The sequence below is a fragment of the Peromyscus californicus genome, unplaced genomic scaffold, assembly GCF_007827085.1.
Source record: "Peromyscus californicus insignis strain IS unplaced genomic scaffold, ASM782708v3 Scaffold_21__1_contigs__length_65335640, whole genome shotgun sequence".
NCBI classification, from domain to species: domain Eukaryota; kingdom Metazoa; phylum Chordata; class Mammalia; order Rodentia; family Cricetidae; genus Peromyscus; species Peromyscus californicus.
In genome coordinates, this window is record NW_026294514.1 from 35,128,740 (window position 1) to 35,141,756 (window position 13,017).

The 13,017-nt window shown below is 42.6% G+C and overlaps 1 protein-coding gene across 1 annotated transcript in view; it reads right to left on the reverse strand.

Moving 5' to 3' along the window:
* Col4a4 (collagen type IV alpha 4 chain) overlaps nt 1–13,017 on the reverse strand; it is a 116,815-nt gene that overhangs the window by 30,788 nt on the left and 73,010 nt on the right. The window contains 10 exon segments of the mRNA XM_052750033.1: nt 1,464–1,538; nt 2,638–2,701; nt 3,530–3,711; nt 4,577–4,684; nt 6,120–6,263; nt 6,874–7,044; nt 8,452–8,613; nt 9,378–9,474; nt 9,476–9,597; nt 11,540–11,647. Coding sequence (XP_052605993.1) covers nt 1,464–1,538; nt 2,638–2,701; nt 3,530–3,711; nt 4,577–4,684; nt 6,120–6,263; nt 6,874–7,044; nt 8,452–8,613; nt 9,378–9,474; nt 9,476–9,597; nt 11,540–11,647 — 1,233 coding nt within the window.

Here is a 13,017-nt window from a genome sequence, read left to right on the forward strand (position 1 = left end):
TCACAGGACACCAGATCATGCAGGGCAAGGCAGATTCTCTGGAAAAGCCTGGCTCGGTATAAATTAACCTCAGACTTATGGTTTTCAACTTAAGATACTAGGTTACATAAAATGCCCCCAGTTTGTGCTACTTTGAGCCTGGAAATTTTTATATCATCAGGGTTTATGACAAAAGAAAAACCCACCCATAAGCACAAGAACATGTCTTACTGTTTGGCTGACTTCGCAATAGTGAAGTCAGCCATGCTGATGCTGTGTATGGAGTTTTCAGTGTACCAGTGACTTTCATTTGATGTTCTGATCAGACATTCTATTTGGGGAAACAAAACATGGCAGCTCCTGCCAAATGGAACTTCAAGGTGATGCCTGGATGTCCTGGTTAGGTTTTTTTTTTTTTTTTGTCATCTAGGACGAGGAAATTTCAATTGAGAACGAGTCTTCATCGGATTGGTCTGTAGGCAACTCTGTGGGGGCATTTTCTTGATTGATGATTGATGTGGGAGAACCCAGACCGCTGTGGGTGGTGCTACCCCTGGGCAGGTGGCCCTGAATTATATGAGAAAGCAGGCTAAGCCAGTAAGCAGCATTTTTCCATGGCCTGTGCTTCAGTGCCTGCCTCCAGGTTCCTGCCTTGTGTTCCTACCCTGACTTATTTTCATGAATAACTACGAGTCCTAAGATGAAATAAATCCTTTCCTCCTCAAGTTCCTTTTGATTACAGTGTTTGTCACAGCAATAGAAAGCAAAATGTGACAATGGCATTCTAAATACAAAGTCTTAATTTACAAGGAAACTATATCAATCCAAGCCTAGATTTAAGTCTAACCATCACCGACTAATTGCACTCGGGCATAAGTGACTTCACCAGCCATCTGTAGGTGGACATTCGCTCTGTCCATGCAGTGTACACCCCTGTGTGTGTATCTTTCTGCATTTTCCTGATTATTAACTTCAGATATGCTCCTAGCAGAAGAATTCCTCTGTTAAGGAGCAAGCATATTTTAAAAGCATGTTTCTACAGGGCCCAAACCAAAGGGCGAATTTGAACTCACCCCATTTACTTGTATGCCCCTTGCTATCAGTATAACTTTGACCATCTTAAATGACAGAGATGGCAAGATAATCTGACTTTTAATTGCTTGAATGTTTATTTTGAATATTCACTTTGAATATTTGCGTATTCAATACGAATATGCAGAAGGGAGTGTATTGCTTTGCCAATGACATTGGTCACAGGGGCCATTGTGAGAACAGATTGAGAATCCCTAGTGCCTAGTCCTGGTATACTTCTGGGTGAAGGATGATGCAACAATGCCACACAGAATTATTTTGATACATACATTAATGGGCAAATGGCAAAGAAAATATTGATAGGATCATTCCCAGTGATAACTGTAAAAGTAATGACATTGTGTTTCAAAGTAAGTCTTCTTTCTTATAATAGGAAAAATGTGGATCTATACCTTGGCATCCAGGGCTACCTGGCTCACCCTTCGGACCAGGTGGACCACACTGACTGGCAGGGTCACCTTTGTTTCCTGTGAGTGACACAATACCAAAAGCATTAGTTAGGAAAACATTGTTTGGTCTCATAGAAGTAACTTGCATGGTATTTGTCTTCATAATCTGGTTTCCAGTTTTCTGGGAGGGGGGGCTTTTAAAAACTATTTTTGTTCCTAAAGAAGAACAATGGAAGTATAGATGGAAGATGTGATTTATTATTTTTAAAAGATTTATTCCATGTGTATGAGTGTTTGGCCTGCAAATGTGTATGTATGCCTTGTGAATATCTGGTGCCTGTAGAGGTTATCAAGACAGTCAAACTTTTGAATGTTGTATGCAAACATTTAAGATACTATAATTTCAGTTTATTTGCTTGTTTGTCTGTCCAAAAGGTAAATAAAACTTCTCTTTTTTCAAGGATCTTGACTTGTTAGGAGTACAATTTCAGTTGTGTTTACAAGACAATAAGCACAAGATAGTCTCAGACCTTTTGGGCCAGCCTGCAGCTATTTTACAAATAAAGTTTTATTGGGATGTGTCTGAGGTTGAGACTTTATGCCCAACAAAGTTTAAAAAAAAAAACTTATGATATGGCCCTTTAGGGGAAAAAAAGACACTTCTTATCTTTAATTAAGAATAAAAATAATTCAATTATAAGTTACATCTGGCTTGAGAATTCTGAAGTAAACAATTAACATCTGGTGGGGACTTATGTTCTGTGATTCTTATAAGTAGAATCCCAATAGCTGAACAGAAGAAATCCTTAAATGAGTGACTGGTTCCTATGGAACATGGGGTTTCTGAGTCAAAGTGGACACTTTCTAGAGATGTGGATCTGGCCAGTTGTGCCGGCTGTAATTTGGGAAGCTGTGGTCACCACATGAACAGCTTCTGAGACTTTCATGGAGAGGAAGTCGTGATGAGCCCACAGGCATGCTGTACCCCTTTGTAGGTACCTTTGGCCCTGGTTGAAAAATGAGAACCCTTTGAAGCTTCAGTGTTCCACTGTTGAGAAGAGTTGTTGCTGAGTTCTAACTTGTGTGATGTATTTTGTCGTGACACAGATGCTCACTTGCAGGGTTACAATTCTCAGAACTCTGAATTTGACGGCTGTGAACATTTTCCAAGCCATACCTTTAGGTCCTCTTGCTCCGTCATCTCCTGGGAGTCCAGGGGGCCCTGGAGGACCTGGATCACCCTGGCAATTAACGGAACAAAAATAAAACCCTAGTTGGGTTTTCCATGCAATGGCATAAACATGCTATCGCTTTCTGAAACCAATTTGGTGTTTGTAATTGATAATGGTAAAGGAAATTGTTAATGCCCTTTAAGCATACTACTAACTGTGTCTATGTTTTACAAGCTGGTGAAACCCCTACAGAATTAGAGCTATCCATCTCAGCAAGAATCATAGAATTCTCTATATATGATTACCAGAGAGTAACCATATCATACATTTGAATTTACAGTTTGATCAAACCAGTTGACATAAAATAAAATATTGAAAGTTATGTTGTAGCATAAATTTTAAAAATCCATTTTATTCCAAAAGATGGAAAGCCAACTACTTTATACATTTTCCAGAAGTATGGTATAAGTTACTACATGATATTTTCTGATTTCTCAAGGGGAATGTTACTCATGATTATGAAGGCCAAGTACATTTTAAGTGAAATATATGAAATCTTCAAACAGATGGAAAGGCTTAGAAAACAAAATTTGGGTAGTATTCAGCATGGTTTTTTGAATCAATGCAATACCAAGAGGTAAGTCTCTATGAGTTATTTAACCCTGGGCTGGAATGTGTGAATCACATGACTTGCTCATCTCAGCCAGTTCTGAGCACTAGTTGGAAATGTCCGTTATGCCATAACCTTCTGGAAGGCTCCTTTCTTTCTTCATGCCACCTCTTACTCTCAGATAACAAGTATATGACAGGGGCACATACCGGCAAATTCTGAATTTTTGTGGGCTCCTGAGAGCAGAAAGAGTTTATTTCTTCCCTCTTCTAGGAGCAGCTCCTCACCTGGTCACCTGGAAATCCTGGAAAACCAATGACTCCTTTTAGTCCAGGTGAGCCTGGAGGGCCAGGGGGGCCTGGAGGCCCAGGATGCCCATTTGTCCCAGGCGGTCCCCTGTGCAGTCCAGGTGGTCCATCTCTTCCGGGATCTCCTCTTCCCCCTTGCATCCCTGGGCTTCCTTTATCACCTGTTGAGGTCAGAAGTGTTACAAACCCCTTGGCTGAAGTCTTAGACTGAGTGAAGATAGTACTAAATGGCTCAGTTCTACTTGCAAAAGATGAAGCCAGTGTAATTGGGGGGTGTTGGCTTCTGTTCAAAGCCACATCTCTGTGGTTTCTGTCTTTGGCAACCTCACTATGAAAAAAGCTGCCAAGAATAGACATGAGGCCACGGGTGGAAGGAGGGGGCAGGCCAAGTCATTTGCTCTAGCATGCACACCTTACAAATGAAGAAGAATTCAGCCCAGAGAAGTTGAAACATTTTCTCCTAATGGCTAGCTAAAGAGAAATCCAGGATATAACCCAAGCAGATTAACCTTGAACTTGAGAAAGAATACAAATTAAGTTGTCAAAATCCTTGCCCTACCATGTTTCAGAGGACTAGCAGCATGTCATAGGAATGCTTTTTAGAAAAATATGGCCCCTGGTAACCCCAGATCTGTAGATTCAGGATCTGTGTTTAAACAAGATCCATAGGTGATTCATATACTCTCTTGTTGGAGACGGACTGGTTAAAATGACATAGGCAGGCCCAGATATTCATACCAGCTTCCCCAAACAGAGGGGCTTTAAGCCTGGAGCCAGTAATTTATGTATAGCTTATGTTAGTCCTAGTTTGGAATATCCAAATCTATAAATACATATGAACTCCAACTATTTTTAGCACGGAAAAGCCAAAATATTACTGGAAAATTTAACAGGGCACAATTACATTTAAGAAATGACCTTTCCTAATTCCTTGTTGGAGGGAAAGTTGCCTAATATGCTGGCTTGCCTGAATGATCTATAAAATGCCAACCTATTTGATAAGATTGAAAAACCTCCAGCATTTACCTCTCTGTCCTGGGAACCCATCATCTCCTGGAGGACCAGTGTCCCCGGGCTCCCCCTTTTGGGAAATGATGGCTGCTTCTCCTGCATCGCCGGGAGGTCCTCTGGCTCCTGTAAATGTGACTTATATGAGAGAAACACAAACACATACATGCTACACCCCTGGGACAGGGATGCAGTTGGTGCACTCAGTAAGCTTGCTATATTCAACCTAAATATCTCAGGATCCTCTGGGAGTTAAGACATTTGGATTGTTTTAATCCACAAGACTGTTTACTTATCCTGTAGCATCTGAATCATCCATAGCCCACATCCAGTGGTCCATACCTTTCTCCCTTAACACCCTTTTTTTCTGCTCTTTACATTAAAAGAACAAACACATATTTCAACCTGGTTCTCTACATATGGACTGCCAAAAAGTAGGGACTATGTCACATATCCCAGCATATTTGGGAACACTGTCCCAACCAAGCACTGTGCTGAGATAGGCTTAGTAGACCAACATAATGAGAGTTGCTTGTTAAAAGGGAATTCTGTGAACCAATGGCTGTAGCATTAGTAGTGTGACGTCAGCAACAGTGAGAGTGCTTATAGTGCTGGGGACATATTTACACAACTGTAGTCGGCAGACACTGCTAGTGCTGGGATTTTCCTCAGGGAGCATTTGGGGAGAGTTTAAAATGGCAATGGTAGCATTGATGCAACTTTTAATTCTCTGTGGAGTGCCTTTAATAGAATAACATGACTTCTCTGCAAATATCAGTTTTTATGTAGCAAAGAGATTTTTGATCTTTACCATTTTAAATTTTTTAATTCATGTAAATAGTTTTTATAAGCTAATAGAACAAGCAAACAAACAAACAAAAAACTAGAGAATCAAAAAACTGAGAAGAAAAGGTCATTTGAATGAAATTGGAGGCTATTTTGCCTGAGAGCTTTAAGAGTTGAAAAAATTTCTTGTAAAGGCTGTCGAGCATTGATTTTATTGCTAGAAATGCTATATTCTCTCCTGTAGCAACAGCTGAGAGGCCACAGGAAACATCTATTCTGTAAATGGTTAGGAGGGGCAGGATTCAAAACATAAAACCCCAAACAATATTTTATGAAAATTAAGTACTTGTGAAAATTATATGCAAATCAAATTTCATTGTCCACAACTAAAATTCTGTTCCAACTTTTAATTTTATCTTGTTTGTGTATTGTCACATCTGGTGGTTTTCAGGTGCCAAGGCCAAGGTGTATTATTGTCACAGAGGCCATTTGGCCTCCAATGCCTGAAACATTGTTTACAGATGATGACCACCAGGACAGCAAGGTCTCTGAAGCCCCACGTCTATAAATCAATGCATTCAGGACCTCTTGTTAGCATCTCCAACATTAGACTGATTTATTTACCTTCCTTACATGTACTAAGATTGAAAGGCAAGGAAAATGAATTCCTAAGATATCACAGAACCAAAGAAATCCTGAGACAAACTAATCGCATTTGATCCAACACTGGGAATGAGGTCATGCAGCCCCCCCACCAGTTGTTAAACCCACTTGCCTTTGGCACCCCTCTCTCCCAGGTCTCCCCGCAAGCCAGGCCAGCCCTTCTCTCCGATTTCTCCCTTTCTTCCAGGTTGTCCATCTGGGCCTGACCTTCCTCTCTCTCCTGGAAAACCAGGGTAGCCAGGCAGCCCTGGGTGTCCTGATAAAATGAGAACATGAAGTTTAAGGAAACACTTTAAGGCTACCATGGTTCTTTCATGTCCCTGGTCACTCAGTGATACAAATTCCTGCCCAACACTTTATGCTGAAAGGAAATCATTAATTTGAACCTGACTATGGTCTTAAACATCTGTGTTCTCCCACCCACTCCTCTTTCCTTATCCTAAAGATGTAACATGAAAATGCTATTGTTTTGGGGTCCTGCGCCCATCGTGTTTTAAGAGCACCAAGAGAAAGGATGAGGACAGAGGGCCCATCCAAAGTGAAATGTGTTAGCCCTGCCCTAACGATGTCACTGGTGCTGCCTGGTCTAGTGAGCTTAGATATCCTCATCCTGTGAACCCAACCCAATATCCCTCCCTGCCCTCCCCCCCACCCCCCGCCCCACAGGCCTATTGCCAATTTTCTTACATCAGAACATCTGTCTCTAAAAAAGATAACACAGAGAAGAAAGGCTACATCTGAAAGGAGAGGGCAAAGTTAAGCTAATTAATACATTTTATTAGTGTAAGTCTTGCCTAACCAGTTTGGTTTGACAGTTGATTTTGAGTTTATAAAACTGGGAGAATTGTTGGGAGAGCACCACTCACCCTTTGGGCCTGGAAGGCCAGGTAGGCCACCTTCCCCAGTGGGGCCTGGGATCCCAGGAGGCCCTCGGAGACCATCTGCTCCTGGGAGGCCTGGGAGGCCAGGGAGGCCCTTCATCCCAGCTGGCCCAGAAGGCCCCATGTCTCCTGGCTGGCCTTTCCAACCTGGGGCCCCTGAAACAAAGCACAACAACCATGAAGCTGGAAAACTTAAAACTTTCTTCAAACATTCACAGGAAAAACACACTCTACAGAGCTTAAATGATGTACCCGTGACACATTAAACAAGAACAAAATAATATTTATCAGCTAAAGTGACGGGCAACTTTGTATCAGCCTAAGAATATATTTTTCTGGATGTTATAAAAAGGGGGGCAGAGATCATCTGAATACTTCTTCCTCTTTAAGAATGAATGAAGATTTACAGTTTTCTCTTTTTTAAAATATGAAGACACAGAGATGAAAACCAAAAACTGTTCTTATATGTGCTCTAGACAGAGAAGAAGAGGAGAAGGAGGAAGAGAAAGAAGATGGAGAAGGGGGAGGAAGAAGAGGAGGAGGATAAAGAGGAGGAGAAGAAGAGGAAGAAGAGAAGGAGGAGGAGGAGGAGGAGAAAGTTGAAGTTGTTGATTCTGGGTACTTTCTGAACCTTTGCCCCAGTGAACTTCAGTTAGACTGTTAACTATGATGACAGATTTGTACAAATCAGAACAGTCAGTGGTGTTCGAGATGAAGCTGTAGTAGTAAATTCTGTCCCAAACTTGCCTGGGCTTTTCAAGTGGGCATCTTGCATTGGGATAAAAGCAGCAGCAGATACGTTACAGAGTGAAGGACCCCAGCAATGAAATGAGGAGTCTCCCGGAGAAAGCTCCTACTATGGGCTGAATGTGTCTCCCCAGAGTTGTTATGCTGAACCTTAACCACCAATGTGAGAGGATTAAGAAGCAGGGAGTTTTGAAAATGATTAAATGTGAATATAAGAGAGGTCTGTGGTATTTGTGTGAGGACATTAGAAGGTGTCATCAATGTGGAAGAGGTCCTCACCAGATATCAAAACTCCTGGTGTCTTGATTTTGGACTTTCTAGCCTCCTACTAGTCAATTTCTGTTGCTTATAAATTACTCATTTAAAGGCATTTTGTTTATAGTTGGCCAAGGGGACTAGAGAAGCCCCTGAGCCACCCGTGTGAGAAGATACACACTCACTCTTGTTCCAAGAATGCAAGGTCCTGACCTTCACCTGGGACATCTCCCAAAGCCACATTTGCAGGAACGACTTTGACAGATGATACTGCACTTTCCTCAGGATAGGAAGCAGGCCTGTTTGAAGACTGCTAAGAAGTGGTAGTTCCTAAACTTGCATATAATGCATGCAGCCCTCTAGCCAGTTCTGTACATGCTACTTGACTAGAATTTGGGGAAATGATACAGACCAATCTGAAACTCATGAATAAAAGTTTCTTTGTCTCTGACTTCATACACTTGTTTCTGCAGACATCCATACATAAACAAGAGGCAAGCTTCCTGACTGTAAGTAGGCAATGCCCAGACACTTCACGTTTTGACACCTGCTGGCACTTACCTGGACTACCAGGAGCTCCAGGGAGTCCTGGTTGTCCTGGGATCCCTGGAGCACCTCTTTCACAGGAATGGCCAGGGGATCCTGGGATCCCTGGAAACCCAGGACTTCCTTCTCTGCCTTTGGGACCTTTGAGACCTGGAGATCCGGGCATGCCAGGTGGCCCTGAAATTATAATGCATTGGGACATTCATGAGTTAACACTGTATAGACAGCCTATAACATCACTCATGCATAACAATTCTAGAAATCAACAATTTGATTCTGACTCTGGGCTCCCTGAGCTAATATGTGGAATGGATTTTCATATCATAGATACAGGTACAAGAGTGTGTAAACCATGCCTTGCTAAGTGAGCTGCTTGATAAGTGTACGGATGACAAAGAGGTGACCTAGGCAAACAAGAGACCATAGGCTTTCCTCATTCTACCATCCTCCTCCTCTGCGCAGATTTACATCCAGATACATAAGATGCACCCAATATGTGCTGCATGAATGCGCATTTGGTGAGAGGTCTTATCAGTTACTCTTCCAAATTTCTATTGGACTTCCATGGAGCCTGCTAAGCCCAAGCCTCCCTGCTAAGCCCCTGAGTGGCTTGACCTCACATAGTCTGTACTGAACTGCCTCAGTCTGGCATTAGCAGTGACAGGTTACCCAGCCCTTGCTATTGGTGGCTTTTGGTGCAAATACATCACCTGGATAGAGCTGAGTGGACTAAGCCACTGTGGCCTTACATTTGCAAACAAGCCATAAAGTACACAGGCAACCCAGGGGATTCAGGTTCATTTGAAGTGATTAGTGCCTATTTTGTAATCATGAAATGTACATGCACTCGCTGCATAATGTATGACAATGTAAACATTCTTTGGGATCTGGCCAAAGCTGAACAGACATCCTATAACAAAGAGAGAGCAAAGACCTCATACCTTCAGCCCCTGGGCATCCTGGGTAACCTTTGTGCCCTTTCATGCCTGGCACTCCTGGAAGACCCCTATCTCCAGGGGGTCCTGGGTCACCAAATGCATGGGTCTCCGGGGATTCCTTTTTGGCCATCTAGTCCAGGAGACCCAGGTGGACCTGGGGGTCCAATAGGGGAGGTCCCCTTTTCACCTCCAATTCCTGGATCTCCTGTGGCACCACGAAAACCTATTTAACAACAATAACAGACTACTATATGTACAAATATAGATGCAACAATATAAGGACAATACTTTTAAAACCATAGGCACAATTAAGAGGTACCTAACAGGTAACATTTCTATGACTTTTGAAACTCAAGAGGTAATATTCTTTTGCCACTCTATAAGTGATACCAATTGCTATTTATTATTGCTGGTTTTTTATTTATTTATTTATTTATTTATTTATTTATTATATAGTGTTCTGTTTGTTATGTATGTCTGCACACCAGAAGAGTGCACCAGATCTCATTATAGATGGTTATGAGCCACCATGTGGTTGTTGGGAATTGAACTCGGGACCTCTAGAAGAGCAGTCAATGCTCTTAACCTCTGAGCCATCTCTCCAGCCCTTTTTTATTTTATTTTATTTTTTGGTTTTTTTGAGACAGGGTTTCTCTGTGTAGCTTTGCACCTTTCCTGGAACTCACTTTGTAGACCAGGCTGGCCTCGAACTCACAGAAATCCACCTGGCTCTGCCTCCCAAGTGCTGGGATTAAAGGGCGTGCGCCACCACCACCCGGCTTTATTGCTGTTTTGTCTTTTTAAATTTATTTATTTGTGGAGGCAGGCAGGCACACACATGGAGGTCAGAGGACAACTTGTGAGAGTTCCAGGGATGGAACTCAAGTCATTGGGCTTGATAGCAAGTAAATTTTATTCACTGTGCCATCCTGCCATACCCTGTAAACAAATATTTTTTTACACTTATTTGTTTGAATTTTTGAGACAGGGTCTCACTTTGTAGCCTAAGCTGCCCTGGACCACTGTACATATCCCAGGATTGTAGCTGGAAGTTTTTCTGTGTCTCGCCTAGCCCGGGGTCAGGACAAATCTCTCATCCACAGTCCCGCAGCCTTTAATAAAATAATCACACAGAGGCTTAATATTATTTATAACAGCTCGGCCATTAGCTCAGGCTTACTACTGACTAGCTCTTGCACTTAAACTCAGCCCATTTCTGTTAATCTATATGTTGCCACGTGTTCTGTGACTTTACCTGTGTGCCATTACATGCTGCTCCCTGGGTGGTGGGCTGGCATGTAGACAAATTTCTAAATGGTCTTATTAAATAAAAAAACACAGAGCCAAATATAGCGGTGAAAACCTTAGAGATCAGGAAAATAGGAAAAGCCACCAGCCAACCTTACCTCACCAATTCTGCATCTTCCAAATGCAAGTTCCTTCCTGTCTACCCATGCCTTTATATTCCTTGCTTTTCTGCCCTCTCATGGCTCTTAGCCCAGCTACCTCACTTCCTTGTCACTGCCTGTCTGTATAGACCTCCAGGTCTCTATGATTGTTACTGGGATTAAAGGTGTATATTACCATGCTTGGTTCTGTTCCCTAGTATGGCCTTGAACACACAGAGACTTTTCCTGCTAAGCTATTGGATTAAGGGCATGTGCTGCCTGCCTGACTTTGTTTTCTTAAAATGGCTGGCCTTTTCCCCTTGATCTCCAGGCAAACTTTATTTATCAAAGCACAAATAAAATATCACCACATTTCAGCACAAATAAAATATCACCACACCAGGATAGCCTGAAACTCAAGGAGATTCTTCTCCCTCCACATCTGGAGTCCTGGGGTTACAGGTGAGTCCCGCTATGCCCAGCCTCCTGATCACTTTCTTCCTCTGGCAGACACTGCTTTGGACTATGGTTCCAACCACACAATGATTGCCAACAGCTAAGGATTCCCCCCCCCCCCCCCCCCCCCCCCCCCCCCGGAAGGCATCTCAGCTGCATCTACAAGTTGTCACAACACAGCTGAGTTCTGAGTCCCCCCCAGAGAACCATTCCCTCCATTGTCTCCAGACCCCCTGCCATCTCCTTAAGGGTGCCCATCTTTAGGAATATGTAAAAGTTCTTGATGCAAATGCTCACAAAGCAGAGAAAGCCTTCACTTACCTGGTGGACCTGGAATTCCAGCCATTCCTGGTTTGCCCTGCTGACCTTTCTGCCCATCTGGACATCTCATACCAGGAGCACCTGGGGGACCTGGAAACCCCTTCGGACCTAAACATGAACAAATAAAACAAAGATTCAATTGCACAGAAACGAGCCAAATACGAATAGCAAAAAAAAAAAAAAAAAAAAAAAAAAAAAAAGGATTTTGAAATGTCTGTGTTAGTTGTCTTTTGGAGTATGTCAACTTTATGGAAATAAAAATGCTTTCCATCATGGTTTACAGAAGCATTCTGTAGCCATTGTTCCAGCTAAGTGTTTCAGGGTAATTTTCCTTAGAATCTGTACTAGGGGGATTTCCTCCTGAGAGCTTTTCACACATAGACTGCCATTCACATAAATTTTAGTGCCTTCCATGGCAGGTCTGAAACACAGACCCACAGGCCTAGCCTGTTCTTTAGGAGGACAAGGTGGTGACCAGAGCCCACCCTGCTGAGAAAGCACAAAAAGGAGCCCTAAGTTATATAGAGCAGAAGCTAAGGTCATCAAGATTTTCCCTTAAATCTCTGATTTCCTCCCTAAGTGAGCTCAGCTAACATGGAGGAAATTGTGAATTGTGAACTGCATGTGTATAGAGTGTTGGAAACTTACTTCCTGTAAGCTAACACTGCTGGCAAGCAATCAAAGTTTTCCACTCATCCCCAGGAAGGTAACAGTAAGGAGGAAATGAATACTCAATGAACCAACCAGCAGTTCATCACTCTACAGATGCAGTTATGGCTCCACACTCTCACAGCTGCACTGTGATGAGCGGAATATACTACCCTGTCTTTTGAGCTGGAGCTTGACCACAGGACTGGCTTTAGCCATATATACACACACATACATATATGGATATATATGTATATACATATATATGAACACAGTTATATAAGAGATTTGAAACTACTTGGGCCAATGAGGTCTGAATTGCGTGATGCGATCTGAGGTGTGAGGCGATCCTGGGAGACTTGCCCTACCCTCCTACCTTCCTGCAATCCCATGAAAAGAGCACACACACTGGCCTTTTACAATAGAACAGGTGTTGCTCATCTGAACTTAACCGAGGACCAGGGACCAGGGGCCAGGGTCACACTAACACACACTGTCCTAGATCAGCTGAGTCCCATCGTTCTTCAGACACACAAGAGACAGAACAGGTGTGTGTGTGTGTGTGTGTGTGTGTGTGTGTGTGTGTGTGTGTGTGTGTGTGTGTTTGCAGCTCACTGCATGGGTGCTGGAGATCTGAACTCAGGTTCTCCTTATTCTTGCAACAGCAAGATTTTTACTGACTGAGCAGTTTGCCCAGCTCTTTTCTATCCTTGTACAGGACAAGATAAGACATGTTTACTAGCAATGCTGGTATTCAACGAGTTAATTTAAATAAACTTCAAAGACATGAATATGGGTTTGTGGTCTGATTCAGCTAAACACAAGGGATT